Here is a 17,311-nt window from a genome sequence, read left to right as displayed (position 1 = left end):
CCACTCTATATCCTAGTGGGATTGTGGGGGTTTTTTCACGATTTTCCCTCCAGCAGAGACTCCTTTCCTTTCTCTACTTCAGTTCCTTTTGGTTTCACCATAGTTTTCTCTCTGAAACACTCCTCATGACCTTCAGGTCTCCAGTTTCTGCTACTACTGTTGTAGTTTCCACTTCCTAGTGCAGGGTTTGGCTTCCCTGGACTTGGGATGCCTTGAGCTCATTGTGGTAAAACCAGCACCCAGAGGGGCTGAGAGGATGCCTGCCTGCAGGCTCCTCTGCCCACCTCTAACCAGCTGTGACTAAAAATTGTGGCACTTGACCACTCAGATTCTTCACCTGTGAAACATAGATGAACACCAGCCTTGCTAGGCTATTGAGCTTAAAATATGATAGATGAGGAAGGGCCTTGTAAAAGTGAAGGCTCAATTAAACTTGTAAGAAGCTATTCCATTATTATTAAAAACCTTACTAAAGATAAAGACCCTGCGAAATAGAAACTGTGTGTGTCTGATCTCAGAGTCATTTTGTTACCCCTTCTTTCCTCCAGGTCTTCACCTCGTGCCTTTATTTAATTGACTTGATTCAGAGGAGGAAGGTCCATGATTTGTCTTAATTCCTGGGAAATGAAGTTTCTAATACATTTACTGACAACCCCAGAATTGGTTGCCAGACCTCTCACTATAAACTGGGAAAGATGAAATATCAGACGGATCTGAAATGCTGGCTATATTTCTTAACTTCTTGTCTTTTCTTGAGAATGAACTATCAATAACAAAGGTTCTTAAATTCAACTTATTGGCAAGCATCTTTAGAGATTTTGGCATCATGAAACTTTCATATTTAAAAAAAATAAGCTTGGCGAAGGAGGAAATTTTAATGATATACCTAGATTTTAAAGTAAAAATTGTTAAATTTAAACTGTCTTGTAGCAAATGGTCAATCTTAATTTAAATGGCAGTGAAGAAAGTGAAATAATTAAAACCAGCCAAGTAAGTAACAATTAGAATAATAATTTTCCCTCTAGTCATTAAATTCTTGTTTTATGTCATTTTTACATATGTTATTTAGGGCATTTCATCAATTTTAAAACACACTTTTTTTCACATTTTAACAACTATGAAATCAGGATGTGTCTGGTAGTCAGTGTAGCCTATTATAATGCCTAGTTATAATCGACATGGATGGTTGTTTTGTTTTCTTATCTGAGTGGTACTTAAAATGTGGGTGCATTTTACAATTGAGGAGTCTTACATTCTAGGAAATATTATATTTGATTTAGTGAAGATGGAAACTGTGAGACCTGTAGATAAATTTCTTTGTCTTCTTATAATGTTCTATCAAATCTCAATGTAACAAGTGTGCCACACTTTCTGCCTCGGAAATACATACTTGATATATACACTGTTTGCTATAGAATTCAGTCATTCATTCTTTTTGAGAACAAATGCATCATTAGAAAGAGAAGATATAATTTTAAGACTGAAGGGTAGAAACTAGATTTAGAAATAAAAATACAATACAGTGTAAGGAAATATTAAACAGTTTCATTTCCATAATCACATCCTTGCAAAATATCTTTACAGACCCAGCTAGTTTTCTGTTAAGAGTCTGAGCTAACGATATGGGCAAGAGTTCTGGTTCCCAGTCCCTGATCTGCTGCTTGATAACACCTATCCTTTCTGAACTTGTCTTACATATTACACAAAATGATTGAGCTGAATGGTTTCTGAGATCTGTTTCATTTCTAGGAATCTCTGATAATTCTCATTTTAAAAAGATTTAGTCAAACAAACATTTTAATACATCTCCTACTCAGGTCCACAAAGCATAACTGCTTTTGGGTTCTCTTGTCTTACCAATGTGGTCGACGACTGGCTGAAAGTTTTCATTAACAGAGACACTATAAAGAAACAAAAGTATTGTGAGTCAAACAACAAAATTATGCTAAATTAATTTTTAATTAAACAGACCAGAGTAAATGAAGAGCTAAGCTTTATGACAAGAGGACTTTAGGAAATCAGTGAACAGCTAGGAACTGAAATAGTATTATTCTATTTTGTACTTTTAAGTGGATATATAACATTTGCAATAAAAGATTAGTCCTTCAAACACCCAGTTAAAATGAAAATTCCTACATGTCACACCTTGTCCCAGGAGGGTTACCCACATGTTTTCATGGATCTTTGCAAGAAGGATGTGCAAGGGCATAAAGAAACACTTACAAGAATCCAGAGTCCAGCCACTGCTGAATAATTTCTTGTTTGGAATCTTCTACAAATGAGAAACAGACCAGTCAGTCAAAACATAACCAGGTGAAGAGATATCAGCCCATTAGTTAGCCACTACCCAATAGGTCCATTTCCTAGTATTTAATTACATGTTTCTATAAGCAGAGTCATTTTTCCCCCAAGGCAAAACTTCCTGTTTTCCATAATTGGCTTTTCCTGAGAATAAAGTATAAACTTGCCAAAAGACTATAACTTAAAGAGAAAGAAAACGTGAAAAGGAATAAAAGAGCAAGAGATGTTAGAATAATTTTTAAATTACCTGGTGTGATACAAAGGCTGAAAAAGCATGGAAGATTTTTGCCTTTCTCTTGTTGAATATGAATCACGTGGAGCCTCTCCTTACTGAATCACATTTACCTAAGGCAGCTAGCCAGTGATGTTTATTTGCAAGGAGTTCTCTGCCAGGTTAGAAAGTAAATTTGCATTCATTCCAGGGGCAAATTGCACTACAGTCCCAGAATTGCCAAAGGCACCCTGTGTTATAAAAGCATCAGTCTTTTAAGGTGGATCTTTGTCACTGGCTCAACCAACGAGTCAAGAGGCAAAAAGGAAAGGCTATAAAAGCAGTTTTTCCTGTAAACATTTGTTTCCTTTCCAGTTGGTTACAGGTTACTCTGGGCTTATTTTCTCTGACTTTATCCTAAGAAGCAGTAAGATACATGAATTACTCCCTCACAAGGTGTCTGGTGAACCAAAAAGGCCAAGGTGACATGGGAGATGCTTAGTCTTCAACTGAGTTACTGTGAAGGGATAGAATAAATTGGTGGTGGCAAGGAAGAAAAGCCATCAAACAGTAACATCATGAACAAGCAAATAAGAAATCATAGTGAAAGGACAAAAGTTTCCTTATTTACTACTCTTTAAATGATTAAAATTAGTAGCAACACCCTGTGCAAGGCTCTGCAAATAAGAGCCTTTCAATAAGATGTTTGATGTCCTGCAAGAAGTCTCATATCTCTGGCATGAGCTCCACAGTTTTGGGGTCCTAGGGGACTTAGAATGAGGGGACATTGGAGTGGAAAGGGAGCCAAGTTCATTCTTTAGTTGGTCTGTTTCTATTAAGAAGGTTTGTATTTTAAGTGTCTGTAGGTGAAGTCAGATGTGCCTATTTCATAAGTTTTTGGTTATCATACCAGCAACACTGGCATCTTAACAGTCAAGTCCTTGTTCCAAAATCATTTGCCCCCAGCCCAAAGCTCCACATCCCTCACCACTCATAATAGGTTGGTTTCAAATAACCCTGATGGCCTGTTCTCACCCAGCAGGGGGTTGGTGAGACTGTGGCCTTCCTCCTCAGAGCCAGGGGGCAGCTGCTCATCCAGGGGAGCCCATGCCTGCTTGGTGGACTTCAGGATGTCTCTTCTGCTCTTTTCCTGGCCTCGTTGTGACTTCTCCTCCATCATAAGAGAGTAATTCATGCTAATTAAAAACACACACACACAAACAAATGAGACACAATGAGTTCAGCTTCCAGGCTTGGTTCAGTAAGACGGAGAGGACCAGAGGGCTCACAATCCAATGAATGGATCCAGCTTCACAATTTCTGGGAGCCTGGCTCATATCCAAGCAAGTTCCCTGCCTCAGTGCAAGAACTGTTTCTTTTTCAATGGAGACACAGCTGGAGGCCAGAGAGTAACGGCCTCACCCTTTATCCGGCCACATCCACACTCTGGAAGATTCAATCTAGTGGTCTTGAAAGTGGATGAGAAGCAAAGAAACTGGACTGGAGAGTGCCCCCAATCAAGGAGAAAATTTAAAAGCATTGATTAACATAATAAGTATCCTACAAATCTGCCCAATAGTTACATCTATAATGATATGTTTAGAGACCCAAAATGTAAAAAATGAGGAGGGTGTTGGCAATAGATCAACCTGGCTGAATCTCATCTCTGCAACTTATTGTGTGGCCTTGTACAAATTGTATAATTTCTCTGCATTCCCTTATTTTTAATTGGGGGTAAATTGTACTGAATTTTAATAACCTTTAACCTCAGCAGAATATTTATTATGTGCTAGATTCTATGCTGAATTCTATAATCTGTTATTTAATTTAATTGTCAATGAAAGAAGTAATCTAATTGTCACAATTTTGTAGTAAATTTAAGAGCAGTGGGGTTAAATTGCATACCCAAAGTCACACAACAAACAGGATTCAAACCCAGGTTCTGTACTCCAAACATGCTCCCATACCTATTAAACTGTGTATGAGGCTTCCCTGATGGCTGAAGTGGTTAAGAATCTGCCTACAATGCAGGAGACACAGGTTCAATCCCTAGGTCATGAAGATCCTCTGGAGGAGGGCATGGCAACCCACTCCATTATTCTTTTGTTTTGTTTTTTAAGTATAAATTTATTTATTTTAATTGGAGGTTAATTACTTTACAATATTGTATTGGTTTTGCCATACATCAACATGAATCTGCCACAGGTATACATGTGTTCCCCATCCTGAACCCCCCTCCCTCCTCCATCCCTGTACCTTCATCCTTCTGTGTTGTCTCAGTGCACCAGCCCCAAGCATCCAGTATCCTGCATCGAACCTGGACTGGCAATTCATTTCATATATGATATTATACACGTTTCAATGCCATTCTCCCAAATCATCCCACCCTCTCCCTCTCCCACAGAGTCCAAAAGACTGTTCTATACAGAATCCCATGGACAGAGGAGCCTGGTGGGCTACAGTCCATAGGGCTGCAAAGAGTCAGACACAACTGAGCATGCAGATTCATGCTTATCTGCCCTAAAGGATGGTTGAGACAATTGGGATATTAATAAATATATTATGCACATGATATAAGAAACATAGTCTGCCCCCATCATTTCATTTGGCTTTTATTAACATCATTGTGACCTTTATTAATATCTCCTATCGTAAGAAAGGAGACAGAAGCCTAGGGCAGTTGTGTAAATTGTTTAAAATCCCCAGACTATTAGCACATTGAGAATAAGGGCCTCTTTTACTAGCTGGTTGTCAGTATTTGAATTATCAGCAGATAGTAGGTGCTAAATAAATATGTACAAAATTAAAATAGCAAGTGCAGCAATCAGAGAAGAAAAAGAAGTAAAAGGAATCCAAATTGGAAAAGAAGAAGTTAAACTGTCACTGTTTGTAGATTATAAGATATCACATATGGAAGATCCTAAAAATGCTACCAGAAAACTGCTAGAACTCATCAATGAATTTGGTAAAGTTGCAAGTTATAAAATTAATACACAGAAACCTGTTGTATTTCTATATCCTAACAACAAAAGATCAGAAAGTGAAATTCAAGAATAATCCCATTTACCATTACCTCAAAAAGAATAAAATACCTAAGAATAAACCTACCTAAGGTGGCAAAAGACTTGTACTCTGAGAACTATAAGACGCTGATGAAAGAAATCAATGAAGACATAAACAGATGGAAAGATATACCATGTTTGTGGATTAGAAGAATCAATATTGTCAAAATGACTATCCTACCCAAGGCAATCTACAGATTCAATGCAATCCCTATCAAATTACCAATGGCATTTTTCACAGAACTAGAACAACAACAACAAAAAATCTCAAAATTTGTAGAGAGACACAAAAGACCCTGAATAGCCAACACAATCTCAAGAAAGAAAAACAGAACTGGAGGAATCAGGCTCCCTGACTTCAGACTTTTCTATAAACTTACTGTCATCAAAACAGTATAGTTCTGGCACAAAAATAGAAATATAGATTAAGGGAACAAGATAGAACACCCAGAAATAAGCCCATGCACCTCTGGTCAATTAATATATGACAAAGCAGGCAAGACTACACACTGTTGGAAAGACGGTCTCTTCCACAAATGGTGCTGGGAAAACTGGACAGCTACATGTAAAAAACATGCAATTAGATCATTCTTTAACTCCATACACAAAAATAAGCTCAAAATGGAGTAAAGCCCTAAATGTGAGACTGGAGACTATAGAACTCTTGGATAAAAACATAGGTAGAACACTTTCTGACATAAATCACAGCAGTATCTTTTTCAATCTGTGTCCCAGAATAATGGAAATAAAAACAAAAATAAACAAATAGGACCTACTTAAACTCAAAAGCTTTTGCACAGCAAAGGAAATGATAAACAAAACAAAAACACAGCCCACAGGTTTGGAGAAAATACTCGCAAATGATGTGACCAATGAGGCTGCTGCGCTGTGCTCTGCTAAGTCGCTTCAGTCGTGTCCGACTCTTTGTGACTCTATGGACTGTAGCCTGCCAGGCTCCTGTCCGTGGGATTCTCCAGGCAAGAATACTGGAGTGGGTTGCCATTGCCTTCTCCAGGGGATCTTGCCCACCCAGGGATAGGACCCGTGTTGCTTATGTCTCCTGCATTTGCAGGCAGGTTCTTTCCCACTAACGCTGCCTGGGAAGCCCTGACTGATAAGGGATCAGTCTCCAAAATTTACAAACAGATCATGACGCTGTTTGTAACAGCATCAAAACAAACAACCCACTCAAAAAAGTGGGCAGAAGATCTAAATAGACATTTCTCCAAATAAGACATACAGATGGTGAATGGGCACATGAAAAGACGTTTGGCATTGTCAATTATTAGAGAAATGCAAATCAAAACTACAATGAGATATAGCCTCACACCAGCCAGAATGGCTATCATAAAAAAAATTCCACAAACAATAAATGCTAGAGAGGGTGTGAAGAGAAGGGAATCCTTTTACACTTTTTGATGGGAATGTAAATTGGTACAGCCACTATGGAGAACAGTATGGAAGTTCCTTAATAAACTAAAAATAAAGCTAAGATATGACCCTGTAATCCCACTCCTGGGCATATGTCTGTAAAAAAACATGATCCAAAAGTAAATTTGCACCCTAATGTTCATTGCAGCACTGTTTACAATAGCCAAGGCATAAAAGCAGCCAAAATGTCCATTGACAGAGGAATGGATAAAGAAGATATGGTATGTGTATACAATGGACTATTACTCAGCCCTTAAAAAGAATGAAACAATGTCATTAGCAGCAACATGAATGGACCTTCACTCTGTGTCATACTGAGTGAAGACAGTCAGATAGAGAAGGAGAAACATAGCATGACATTCTTTATATGTGGAATCAAAAAATAAATGAAACATATTATATTCCTTACAAAACAGAAAAAGATTCATAGACTTAGAGGATGAACTTATGGTTGCTGGGGATGAGGAAGGATGGGGAAAGGGATAGTTAGGGAGTTTGGGATGGACATGTACACACGGCTATATTTAAAATGGATAACCAACAGAGATCTACTGTATAGCATATGGACCTCTGCTCAACGTTACGTGGCAGCCTGAAAGGAGGGAGTTTAGGGGAGAATGGATACACGTATATGTATGGCTGAACCCCTGCGCTGTTCACCTGAAATTATCACAACATTACTAATTGGCTATACCCTAATACAAAACAAAACATTAAAAAAGTTAAAGTAACAAAACTAGAGTACAAAACCATTAAACTTGACTAAATTCTTTCCAAGCATCTATCTGCAATTGTGTTAGTTTATTCTTCAGGTTTAAAGAAATGACTGAATAGTCAAATACCTACTTCAAGCATCATGTCTTAAACCCCTAAACTTCTGCACAATCACTGATAATATGACACGGAGACAATCGTTCCTAATCAGTGTTTTAACAAGTCAAGTTGTTCAGATTATTATAAACATTTGAATATTTTTATTTAATTACAGGTGAGCATTCTATAAGCAATTGGCAATAAGAGTTTTCTTACATGCTTTATATACTAAAATTCTGTTGCTCACTTGTATAAATATACAATTATTGTTGCAATAATAAATTACTGCAAATTATTATTTGGGATGACTGCTAACTTTATGTTTAAAAAGCAATTATTAAGAAATCTCAATTAAAAAAAAAGAAATCTCAATTAATTAAAAATAAAAGCAGAGGGTGGACAGTTAATATCTATATTAATGGTGGGCCTTTAGCCAGCTAATTTTGGAAAGTTAATTTTAGAAATGTCTTCTGGGAGCAAATAAAGGTTTATAAAAATTTCAGTGATAACATAAGACAGAATACAGAGGTGATTATATTTCTAAACTATAGAATTATTTCATACACTAGAACCCATAATACGACAAAATAAAATTTAGAAACTACATTTAATGTTAGTTATTTAACTTTTGAGTAAAAAAGTTCTCTCTGGCAATTGCATTTTGTATGTGTGAATTATAAAAAAAAGCATCAACTTTGACACTGCAAAGTCTCACAAGGAGGAAACCCCCAAAATCATGCTCAACAACATTCATGAAATATCAGACTCAGTAAAGGATCAGGGTTTGAAGAAAAGAATAATGTATGACAAAAGAGTAAGATTCCCCAAATAGTCTTGCTCCTTAGTTAACCTAGCGGAAAGTCAGTTTCTGTATAGCAAAAAGATTTTGCTTTGTAGTGGGACCAGGAGGTGGTAAGCAGATCTGACCTCAAATTGCTGCTTCTGTCCTATAAAGTGGAATTTTCACCTATTGACTACTTTTTCAAACCTGATACTGTAAAAATCATCAAAACTTTAGATCAAGCTGCTGCTTTATACATACGTCCCCCAGTTTCCTTTCGACGATGACATGTGTGACCTCAGACACCAGCCTTGCACAGCCAGTGAGGATATGCTCCCTGCCAGCTCAATTGTACTTGGCCTTAGAATAGGAAAAAGCTTGCCAAGGAAAGTGGGAACTCTTGCTAAAAGCAGAGGTCAGGGACTGGTTTGTAAAGAAAAATTCTTTTGTTGCCTCTGCTTTAGTGGATGCCTTCCCAGTTAGTAAACAAATCTGCTTCTGGAAATGTATTCTCTGATGCTTGAATGACCTTGCTTTGGCTTCATCCACCGGCTTGACCCCCCAGGGCAGTCTCTTGGAAAAGGACACAGATAAAGCATGATGCGCTTATTTGCTTCAGTCGTGTCCAACGCTTTGAGACCCCATGGACTGTAACCTGCCAGGCTCCTCTGTCCATGGGATTTCCCCGGCAAGAATACTGGAGTAGGTTGCCATTTCCTCCTCCAGGGGGTGTTCCCTATCCAGGGATGGAATCTGTGCATTTTGCATTGCAGGCAGATTCTTTACTGCCCAGCCACCCAGGAAGCCCCACAGATTAAGTGGCAGGCTCAAATAGTCCAGTGGACTGACAGGGTAGAAGTTATGGCATTGGCCTCTGCTGACTCCCCTAGGTTAACCCAGTGTCCCCAGGACCACTTGGAACCTAGGTCTTGCCTATTCTGACTTACCCAAAGTGAATTCTCATTCTGAATTATGTTGTCTTTTGTGCTGGAGAGATCCTTCTCTCTTTTCAGATCCCTGGTGTTCTGATCACTGTTGTTGTTTAGTCGCTAGGTCCTCTCACTCTTCTGTGACCCCGTGGTAGGTAACTTGCCAGGCAAGCATACTGGAGTGTGTTGTCATTTTTTAACTTCATGAGATCTTCCTGACTCAGGGATCAAAACTGAGTCTTCTGCATTGGCAGGCATATTCTTTACCACTGAGCTACCAGGGAAAACTGGTATTGAGTCCCCAGTGCAGATTTCAGGTCCATAGGTTCGGAATAAGATTCTTGAGATGCAGAATAGGGTATCCCAGTTACTTGACATCACCACACAAATCGCCACTCAAACTTATAGGCATCTTTAACTTATTATGTACCACACTGAATTCTTCATTCTTTCTTTGACTTCTACATGACCCTCCCACATATCTGCCTCTATTACAGTGTTCATCTCAGTAAATGGTACCACTATTCAAGTAGTTGCTCAGGCCAGGAACTTGTGAGTCTTCCTTAATTTCTCTGTTCCTTTCACATCTCACATCAAGCCACTAAAATTAAGAGAGCAGACAAACAGGCAAAGGAGTCCTTATATATCAGACCAACCACCTTCACTGCTATCAACCTGATGTGAAACAAAACTTGTAGTTTTGCTTGGAGCATAGGGAATGATCCCCATCCACACCTCCCATTCTCTTTATAATGCACTCAAATCAGCTTAATAATGGTCAACTATCGGTTCTTATCCTTTTGGAATTTTCAGCAGCACTTGTTATAGTTGACCCCTTCCTCTTGCTGCTGCTGATGCTGCTAAGTCGCTTCAGTCGTGTCCGACTCTGTGCGACCCCATAGACGGAAGCCCACCAGGCTCCCCCATCCCTGGAACTCTCCAGGCAAGAATACTGGAGTGGGTTGCCATTTTCTTCTCCAATGCATGAAAGTGAAAAGTCAAAGTGAAGTCACTCAGTCGTGTCCGACTCTTTGCGACCCCATGGACTGCAGCCTACCAGGCTCCTCCATCCATGGGATTTTCCAGGCAAGAGTATTGGAGTGGGGTGGACCCCTTTCTCTTAATTGGGCTTAATTGGGCTTCCCTGGTAGCTCAGATGGTAAAGCATCTGCCTATAATGCAGGAGACCCAGATTCAATCCCTGGGTCGGGAAGATCCCCTGGAGAAGGAAATGGCAACCCACTCCAGTACTCTTGCCTGGAAAATCCCATGGACTGAGGAGCCTGGTAGGCTACAGTCCATGGGGTCACAAAGAGTTGGACACAACTGACTGACTTCACTTCACTTCCTCAATAGAAGCAATCTTTTCTTTTGTTTTTTTGAACCACAATTTCCCAGATTACCTATCTTACTCAAAGCTTTTTTCAAACTCTTTTGCTGGTTTTCTCCTTTCCAGCCTCTACATTTTGAGTGGGATTTACCTCAGTCCTCAGCTACCTCTTATCCTCTCCATCTATATGCTCTCCCTATATGAGTGTAGCCTTGATAGCTACTTGTTAATTCCATAGTGTAAATACTGTTAAAGCTTTTACATTGCTTTTTAAGTCTGCTTACACATCAGTTTAACCACCCTGAGTTTTTCTTCAGGACAGAGATCTTATCTCTCAAATCAAAATTATGTGAAAAAGATACGCAATGTATGTTTGTTGAATGAATGACTGCCAACAAGGCACTGACAATATCAAAGAAAATCTGGTTATGAAAGCATTAAGAATGGTTTAACAGTTAAACAACTTACCAGAAATAGGCATACATAATCAGACAATAGTGCATTATGGATCTGAATTTTAAAAGCGATAAAGTTTAATATGTATATTCATGCACACACATATGTACATGTGCATGCATGATAGTCGTGTCTGACTCTTTTGTGACCCTATGGACGGTAGCCCACCAGGCTCCTCTGTCCAGGGGTTTTCCAGGCAAGAATACTGGAGTGAGTTGCCATTTCCTACTTCAACATACACACACATACACACATACAAACATATAACAACCATTTTGAAGCAGAATTTTCTGTCATCACTTGATGCCCCTTTCTGCCATTTTGGCCAAAACTATGAGTAGATACCTTTTTTAACGTTCTCTTATGAGCGTTCCAACAGCTAACAAGCAGATGAAAGATATTAATTCATCACCAGGAAAATAAAAATTATAATTAATCCACAGATAGTTAATTTGTGTATGATATTGGACATGTAGTTTCAAGTTTTCTTGGAAACTAGTTTGTTCTTGCATAATATGAGAGAATTGGATGAGATGAGATAATTTCCTAAGTTGATTACTCAGTTTCTAGCCTCCGCATAGACTGATATTTGACCAATGGAGCTCACATTTTAAAAATATTTTAAAGCTATATTCATCAAAACTATAAAAGTGAGAAGAATAAAACATTGTTCCTATTACTCATAAGTTTGGAAGACCACTCAAAAACTCAAACAACAAACCCAAGCCAGGAATGCCCTTCTGCTCTTCCTCCCTATCCAAGTATTAAAGTCCCACAAACACTTGTAAAGATTTCAAATGATTCAGTGAAGTAGAGGCAGAGCCTGGGGAATAGAGTGTTCTGTCAACACTCTGTTGGGAGGAACAAGCAGTCTGTGGATGACTTGTTCTGTGGGTGGTTTCCTCCCACCATGAAATATGTGAAGGGTGTTCACTCCTGCCATTTAGGAGCAAGCTGGATTTAAAGACAAGGCAGTTGTGCCCAAGTTGGAACCCAAAGTCAGTTCTCTTGGACTTGGAGTTTTCCTCTTTTGTTGGGGAAAATAATTAAAAGATTATTATTTCAAGAATCATATACACAGCTTCCCGGAAACCTGAAATGACTTTGAGGCTGGTAAAGTTGGATCAAATCATTCACCTACAGCTAGCTCTGTCTGTGCCAATCCCCTTTCAACTTCAAAGAGGTCTTTATTTCTCAGTGATTCCCTCTTTTGTCATCATTTCTATTCTTGTCTTCTCAACATTTTCTTTGCTTCATCCTAGGGAAGGAGAATGAAAGGATGTAGGGCATCTGTGCTCTACCTTGGGTCTTCCATCCCAACAACATTGCGATCTAGGTTCCTTCATGTGCGTTATATTCTGGTTGCACAGAATTACTTGCTGTTCTCAAATGTGTCCTTGTCTCCGGTCCCTCTGGGTGCAGATCCTTCTACATTTCTGCCCCTTCTCTTTAATGGATACCATCTCACTGAGCTCAAGCAGAACTTATTGTGTAGAGCTTTTTCTCATATCGCTCTCCACTCCCAATCCAGCCTGCTTCTGAAGCTCACACCAACTTTAGCACTCTTCACACTCCTTTTAAGCAGTTTATGTACATTTCTGCCTTTCCCACTCAGATAAATGGACTTCTGGGAAACAAAGACCATGACTTACTCATTTTCGTATCCATGATACTTAGTCTAGAGCATGAATAATAGGTGATAAGCAATAACCACTTATTGAGCGAATTAATATTTCTGACCCTGGGCTCTGTCTTTGCTCAAAATCATGGGAATTGTGACTTGCTCATCTTTGTTGTTAAGTCACTTCAGTCGTGTCCGACTCTGTGTGACCCCATAGACGGCAGGCCACCAGGTTCCCCCGTCCCTGGGAGTCTCCAGGCAAGAACACTGGAGTGGGTTGTCATTTCCTTCTTCAATGCATGAAAGTGAAAAAATAAAGTGAAGTCGCTCAGTCGTGTCCGACTCTGTGCGACCCCATAGACGGCAGCCCACCAGGTTCCCCCGTCCCTGGGAGTCTCCAGGCAAGAACACTGGAGTGGGTTGCCATTTCCTTCTCCAATGCATGAAAGTGAAAAGTGAGAGTGAAGTCGCTCAGTCGTGTCTGACTCTTCACGACCCCATTGACTGCAGCCTACCCGGCTCCTCCATCCATGGGATTTTTAGGGAAGAGTACTGGAGTGGGTGCCACTGCCTTCTCGGTCTCCACTGCCTTCTTCATCTCTATAGTCTCCATCATTTCAGGCAAGGTATATACACTAGTAGTCGCTCATGGAAGCACACGATATAAATGAACTGTAAGTTAAATTCAATGATGACATCCACTAATTCAATTTAATATTATACTACCCACTGTGTACAAAGAAATTTTGAGGAGCTTATAGTATAAGAAATAGTATTTATTAACTAAATATCATGAAGCAGAAAATGCATTTTAAAAGAAGTACAATACAGCTGTTCACAAAAATTAAAAGAGGAAGATGTTCATTTAGGGGCATAAGAAAAGGCTTCTTTGAAGCGAAAATATGAATTCTGGTTCTTGAAGATGGGATAATGGGTAGGCAAGCATTCCAGACAAGTGGTTTAAAATACATGTAAACAATAATAGCATAAATTTTACCAAAGGGCAATTACCTTGTGCCTTTGCAACAATTAAACAGGTGTTCTTCAATGTTAACTTACTGAAATCTTGTGTTGTCTTATCTGTTGCTGTGATGATTAATTTTATGTGTTGTCTTCACTGGGCCACAAGATACCCAAATATCCAGCTAATTATTATTTTAGGTGTGTCCGTGAGGGTGTTTCCAAAAGAGACTATTAGCGTTGGACTCAGTAGACTGAGAAATGCAGATTGTTCTCCCCACTGTGGATGAGTATCAGTCAATCTGCGGAGGGCCTGAATAGAAAAGGTAAAGGAAAAATTCCTTCTCTCTGCCCAACTGATTGAGTTGGGACACGAGTCTACTCCTGCTCTGGAGTTGGGATCGACACCATTGGCACTCTTACAGCACAAGCTTCTGACTCTGGTTGGAACCTCACCACCAGTTTTCCTGGATCTCCAACTGGCAGACAACAGATCATGGAACTTCTTGGGTTCTGTTATTGTGTGAGCCAATTCCTTATACCAAATGTCTTGGTAGATAGATAGATAGATGCAGATATAGATATTTCTGTCTCTACATGTATCTATGTCTGTATCTGTCTGTCTGTCTATCTCTCTGTCTCTCTATCTTCTATTTCATTTCTCTGGAGATCTCTGACCAATGCAGATGTTTATTTCTCTGAAGAGTAGTTTTAGTTGGGCTCTATCACACTTTCCTTCCATCTACCTTTTTTATATGTGTATAATTTTATCTATTTCTGGCTGTGATTTGTCTTCAATGCTGCATGGGCTTTTCTCTAGCTGTGGTGAGTGGAGGCTACTCTCCAGTTGCTGTGCACAGACTTATTGTGGTAGCTTTTCTTGTTGTAGAGTTTGGGCTCTTGGGCATGTGGGCTTCAGCAGTTGTGGAGCATGAGCTCTGTAGTTGTGGGCTATTGACACAGGTGCAATAGTTGTGGCACATGGGCTTAGTTGCTCCGTGGTATGTGGGATCTTCCTGGACCAGGGATTAAACCCATGTCTCCTGCATTGGCGGGTGGATACTTAACCACTGAGCCACCAGGGAAGCCCTGCCTTTCTTAATACCTTTGCAAAATGACAAGTCCCACAGTTTGCTATAAGATCCTCAGGTGCATACATCTCAAATTTAAAAATACATTGTTATACAATAAAAGTTGCATCATACTGCATATTTCATATTTCATTAGAAAACTATCATGATGGTAAAGATCTTAATTACATAAATGAGCTGGTAATGAAGACATCAAGATTTAACCCAGCTCCTATGTCTAAATTCCCTTTCCTTCCAGACTATTTACTGAGGCAAATTCTAGCAGTATTCTTTACTCTTCTGATATCAGAGAGATCATCGTCATTCTTGCTTTTCCACCGTGATCATAACCATAGAATCTCAGGGAATGTAGCAAAGGGAGTAGATCCTATTCATTATAAATGGACTTAAGAAATGATCATGATATTACAACTTTGTACCCATTGACTATGTTTGGAAGACAAAATCTTCCTGGATAAAATGTGTACATGCAGAAATAAGTTATGTATTCATTGTTAAAAAGATTCTGCATTAAGGCAGGAAGGCTTTGTATTATTTTCTACAATTGTATGTCAATATACAATTGTTTCTAAATTAAATATTAACTAAAAAGCAATGAATAAAAGAAAAATACAGTCCTAAACAAGTCATCAAAATAAATTTCAATAGCATTAAGGATTTAATTTGAAAACTGAAATAAAAAACATCCTAGAATAAATTATTGGTGAACATTCTCCTAATCTTACGGTGGTAAAAGTCTAGAGAGAAATGACACCAAAGGCAATGAAGGGAAATCATGATGGATTTGACCAGATAAAAATCTAAAGTTTACTCTATCAAACATAGTAGACATGTCAAAATGTTTACAAAATGTAAAAATACTTGCAGTATATGTGACATTAAAAGTTTTCATAACATTAACGTATGGCATGCAATTAGAAATCAAAACATATATACATGGAAATAGAAGCAGTATAATAATCAGGCAGTTCAGAAACAGAAAATCTATGAATGACTAAAAACATAAAAGTCATGCTGTTGCTGCTGCTGCTGCTAAGTCTCTTCAGTTGTGTCCAACTCTGTGTGATCCCATAGACGGCAGCCCATCAGGCCCCCTCATCCCTGGAATTCTCCAGGCAAGAATACTGGAGTGGGTTGCCATTTCCTTCTCTAATGCATGAAAGTGAAAAGTGAAAGTGAAAAGTGAAAGTGAAGTCGCTCAGTCGTGTCCGACTCTTAGCAACCCCATGGACTGCAGCCTACCAGGCTCCTCCATTCATGGGATTTTCTAGGCAAGAGTACTGGAGTGGGGTGCCATTGCCTTCTCCATAAAGGTCATAAATCTTACTAATATTCAAGAAAAATGAAAACTAAAAGGAGAATGAATTACCAAATTAGATTCTCAGATAGAATTCATTATAGTGAGAATACCTGCCTCATTATGATTATTTTTGACTATTCCTTCTTCCTATTAAGGTTTGAATCCCAATAGTAAATCATTTCCTAATATAGTATATATAGCAAGAAAATGATAATTAGGTGATCTTTCAACGAAACTTTAGGGCAAAAGGTTTGTGGTAAGAAAAATGAATACTTTTTTCTTGTCCTTTTAAGTCTTCAGTTTTCATCCCTAAATCAAATAGTCTGGCTTAGCAACTAATTATATAAGGTGTTTTGTTACATTTAAATTTCAGATTAAAAATAAATAATGTTTAGCATAAGAATGGATCCTGCATTATTTAGGACATATTCACACCAAAACAAATTGCTATTTATTTAAAATTCAAGCGTTACAGGGAGTCTGGCAAGCCTATCCCTGAATCAACTTTCTCTACTCTTGCAAAAGAAGTTTTCACTTCTACAGCAGTTTCCACCCATACCAAAAAAGGTCACATGGCCAGAGCACATTAGGCTCAGTTTTCATATTCACTAAATTCACGGATTAGATAAAAGCCAAAGGCTTTTGGCTTTATCCTAATGTATTAAATTTCCTTCAGATAGTAAGGAAAAACAGAATCAAGAGATCCAAGATGCAGACAACAGATACCAAAGGAAGGAAATAGAATTTCTGTATCTCATCTTATGAACATTGCTTGAAACAATATTCATGATACAGGAGAATAAGGTAACCATTTTGAGCCTAGAGCATTCCCATCCCCTGTGTTTTAGACCTTTGTGTGTTAATGGCAGTCACCCAGGAAGTCACAGGGATGCAGAAATCATCCAGGCCAGAAACCATGGCAATTAGATTGCTTACCTTACTGCTAATAGTCTTTCTTCCCAGGAATTACCCAGTCACACAGCTGCAGGTAAAAAAAAAAAAAAAGTTTCAGAACATGCCACAGC

General features: G+C 38.8%; 1 protein-coding gene across 1 annotated transcript in view; it reads right to left on the bottom strand.

Annotated features, from left to right (window-relative positions):
* The window catches only part of ITPRID1 (ITPR interacting domain containing 1), a 108,551-nt gene that overhangs the window by 90,734 nt on the left and 506 nt on the right, over window positions 1-17,311 (bottom strand). Inside the window, exons 2-5 of the mRNA XM_027539479.1 lie at window positions 17,223-17,268; window positions 3,548-3,708; window positions 2,224-2,272; window positions 1,858-1,901 (exon numbers count right to left, since the gene is read on the bottom strand). Coding sequence (XP_027395280.1) covers window positions 1,858-1,901; window positions 2,224-2,272; window positions 3,548-3,707 — 253 coding nt within the window. The 5' untranslated portion in view covers window position 3,708; window positions 17,223-17,268. The remainder of the gene's footprint in view (window positions 1-1,857; window positions 1,902-2,223; window positions 2,273-3,547; window positions 3,709-17,222; window positions 17,269-17,311) is intronic.

This window comes from Bos indicus x Bos taurus, chromosome 4 (assembly GCF_003369695.1).
Source record: "Bos indicus x Bos taurus breed Angus x Brahman F1 hybrid chromosome 4, Bos_hybrid_MaternalHap_v2.0, whole genome shotgun sequence".
Lineage (NCBI taxonomy): Eukaryota > Metazoa > Chordata > Mammalia > Artiodactyla > Bovidae > Bos > Bos indicus x Bos taurus.
Note: the sequence above shows the minus strand (reverse complement) of the source record. Positions and strands in the feature narration are given on the sequence as shown.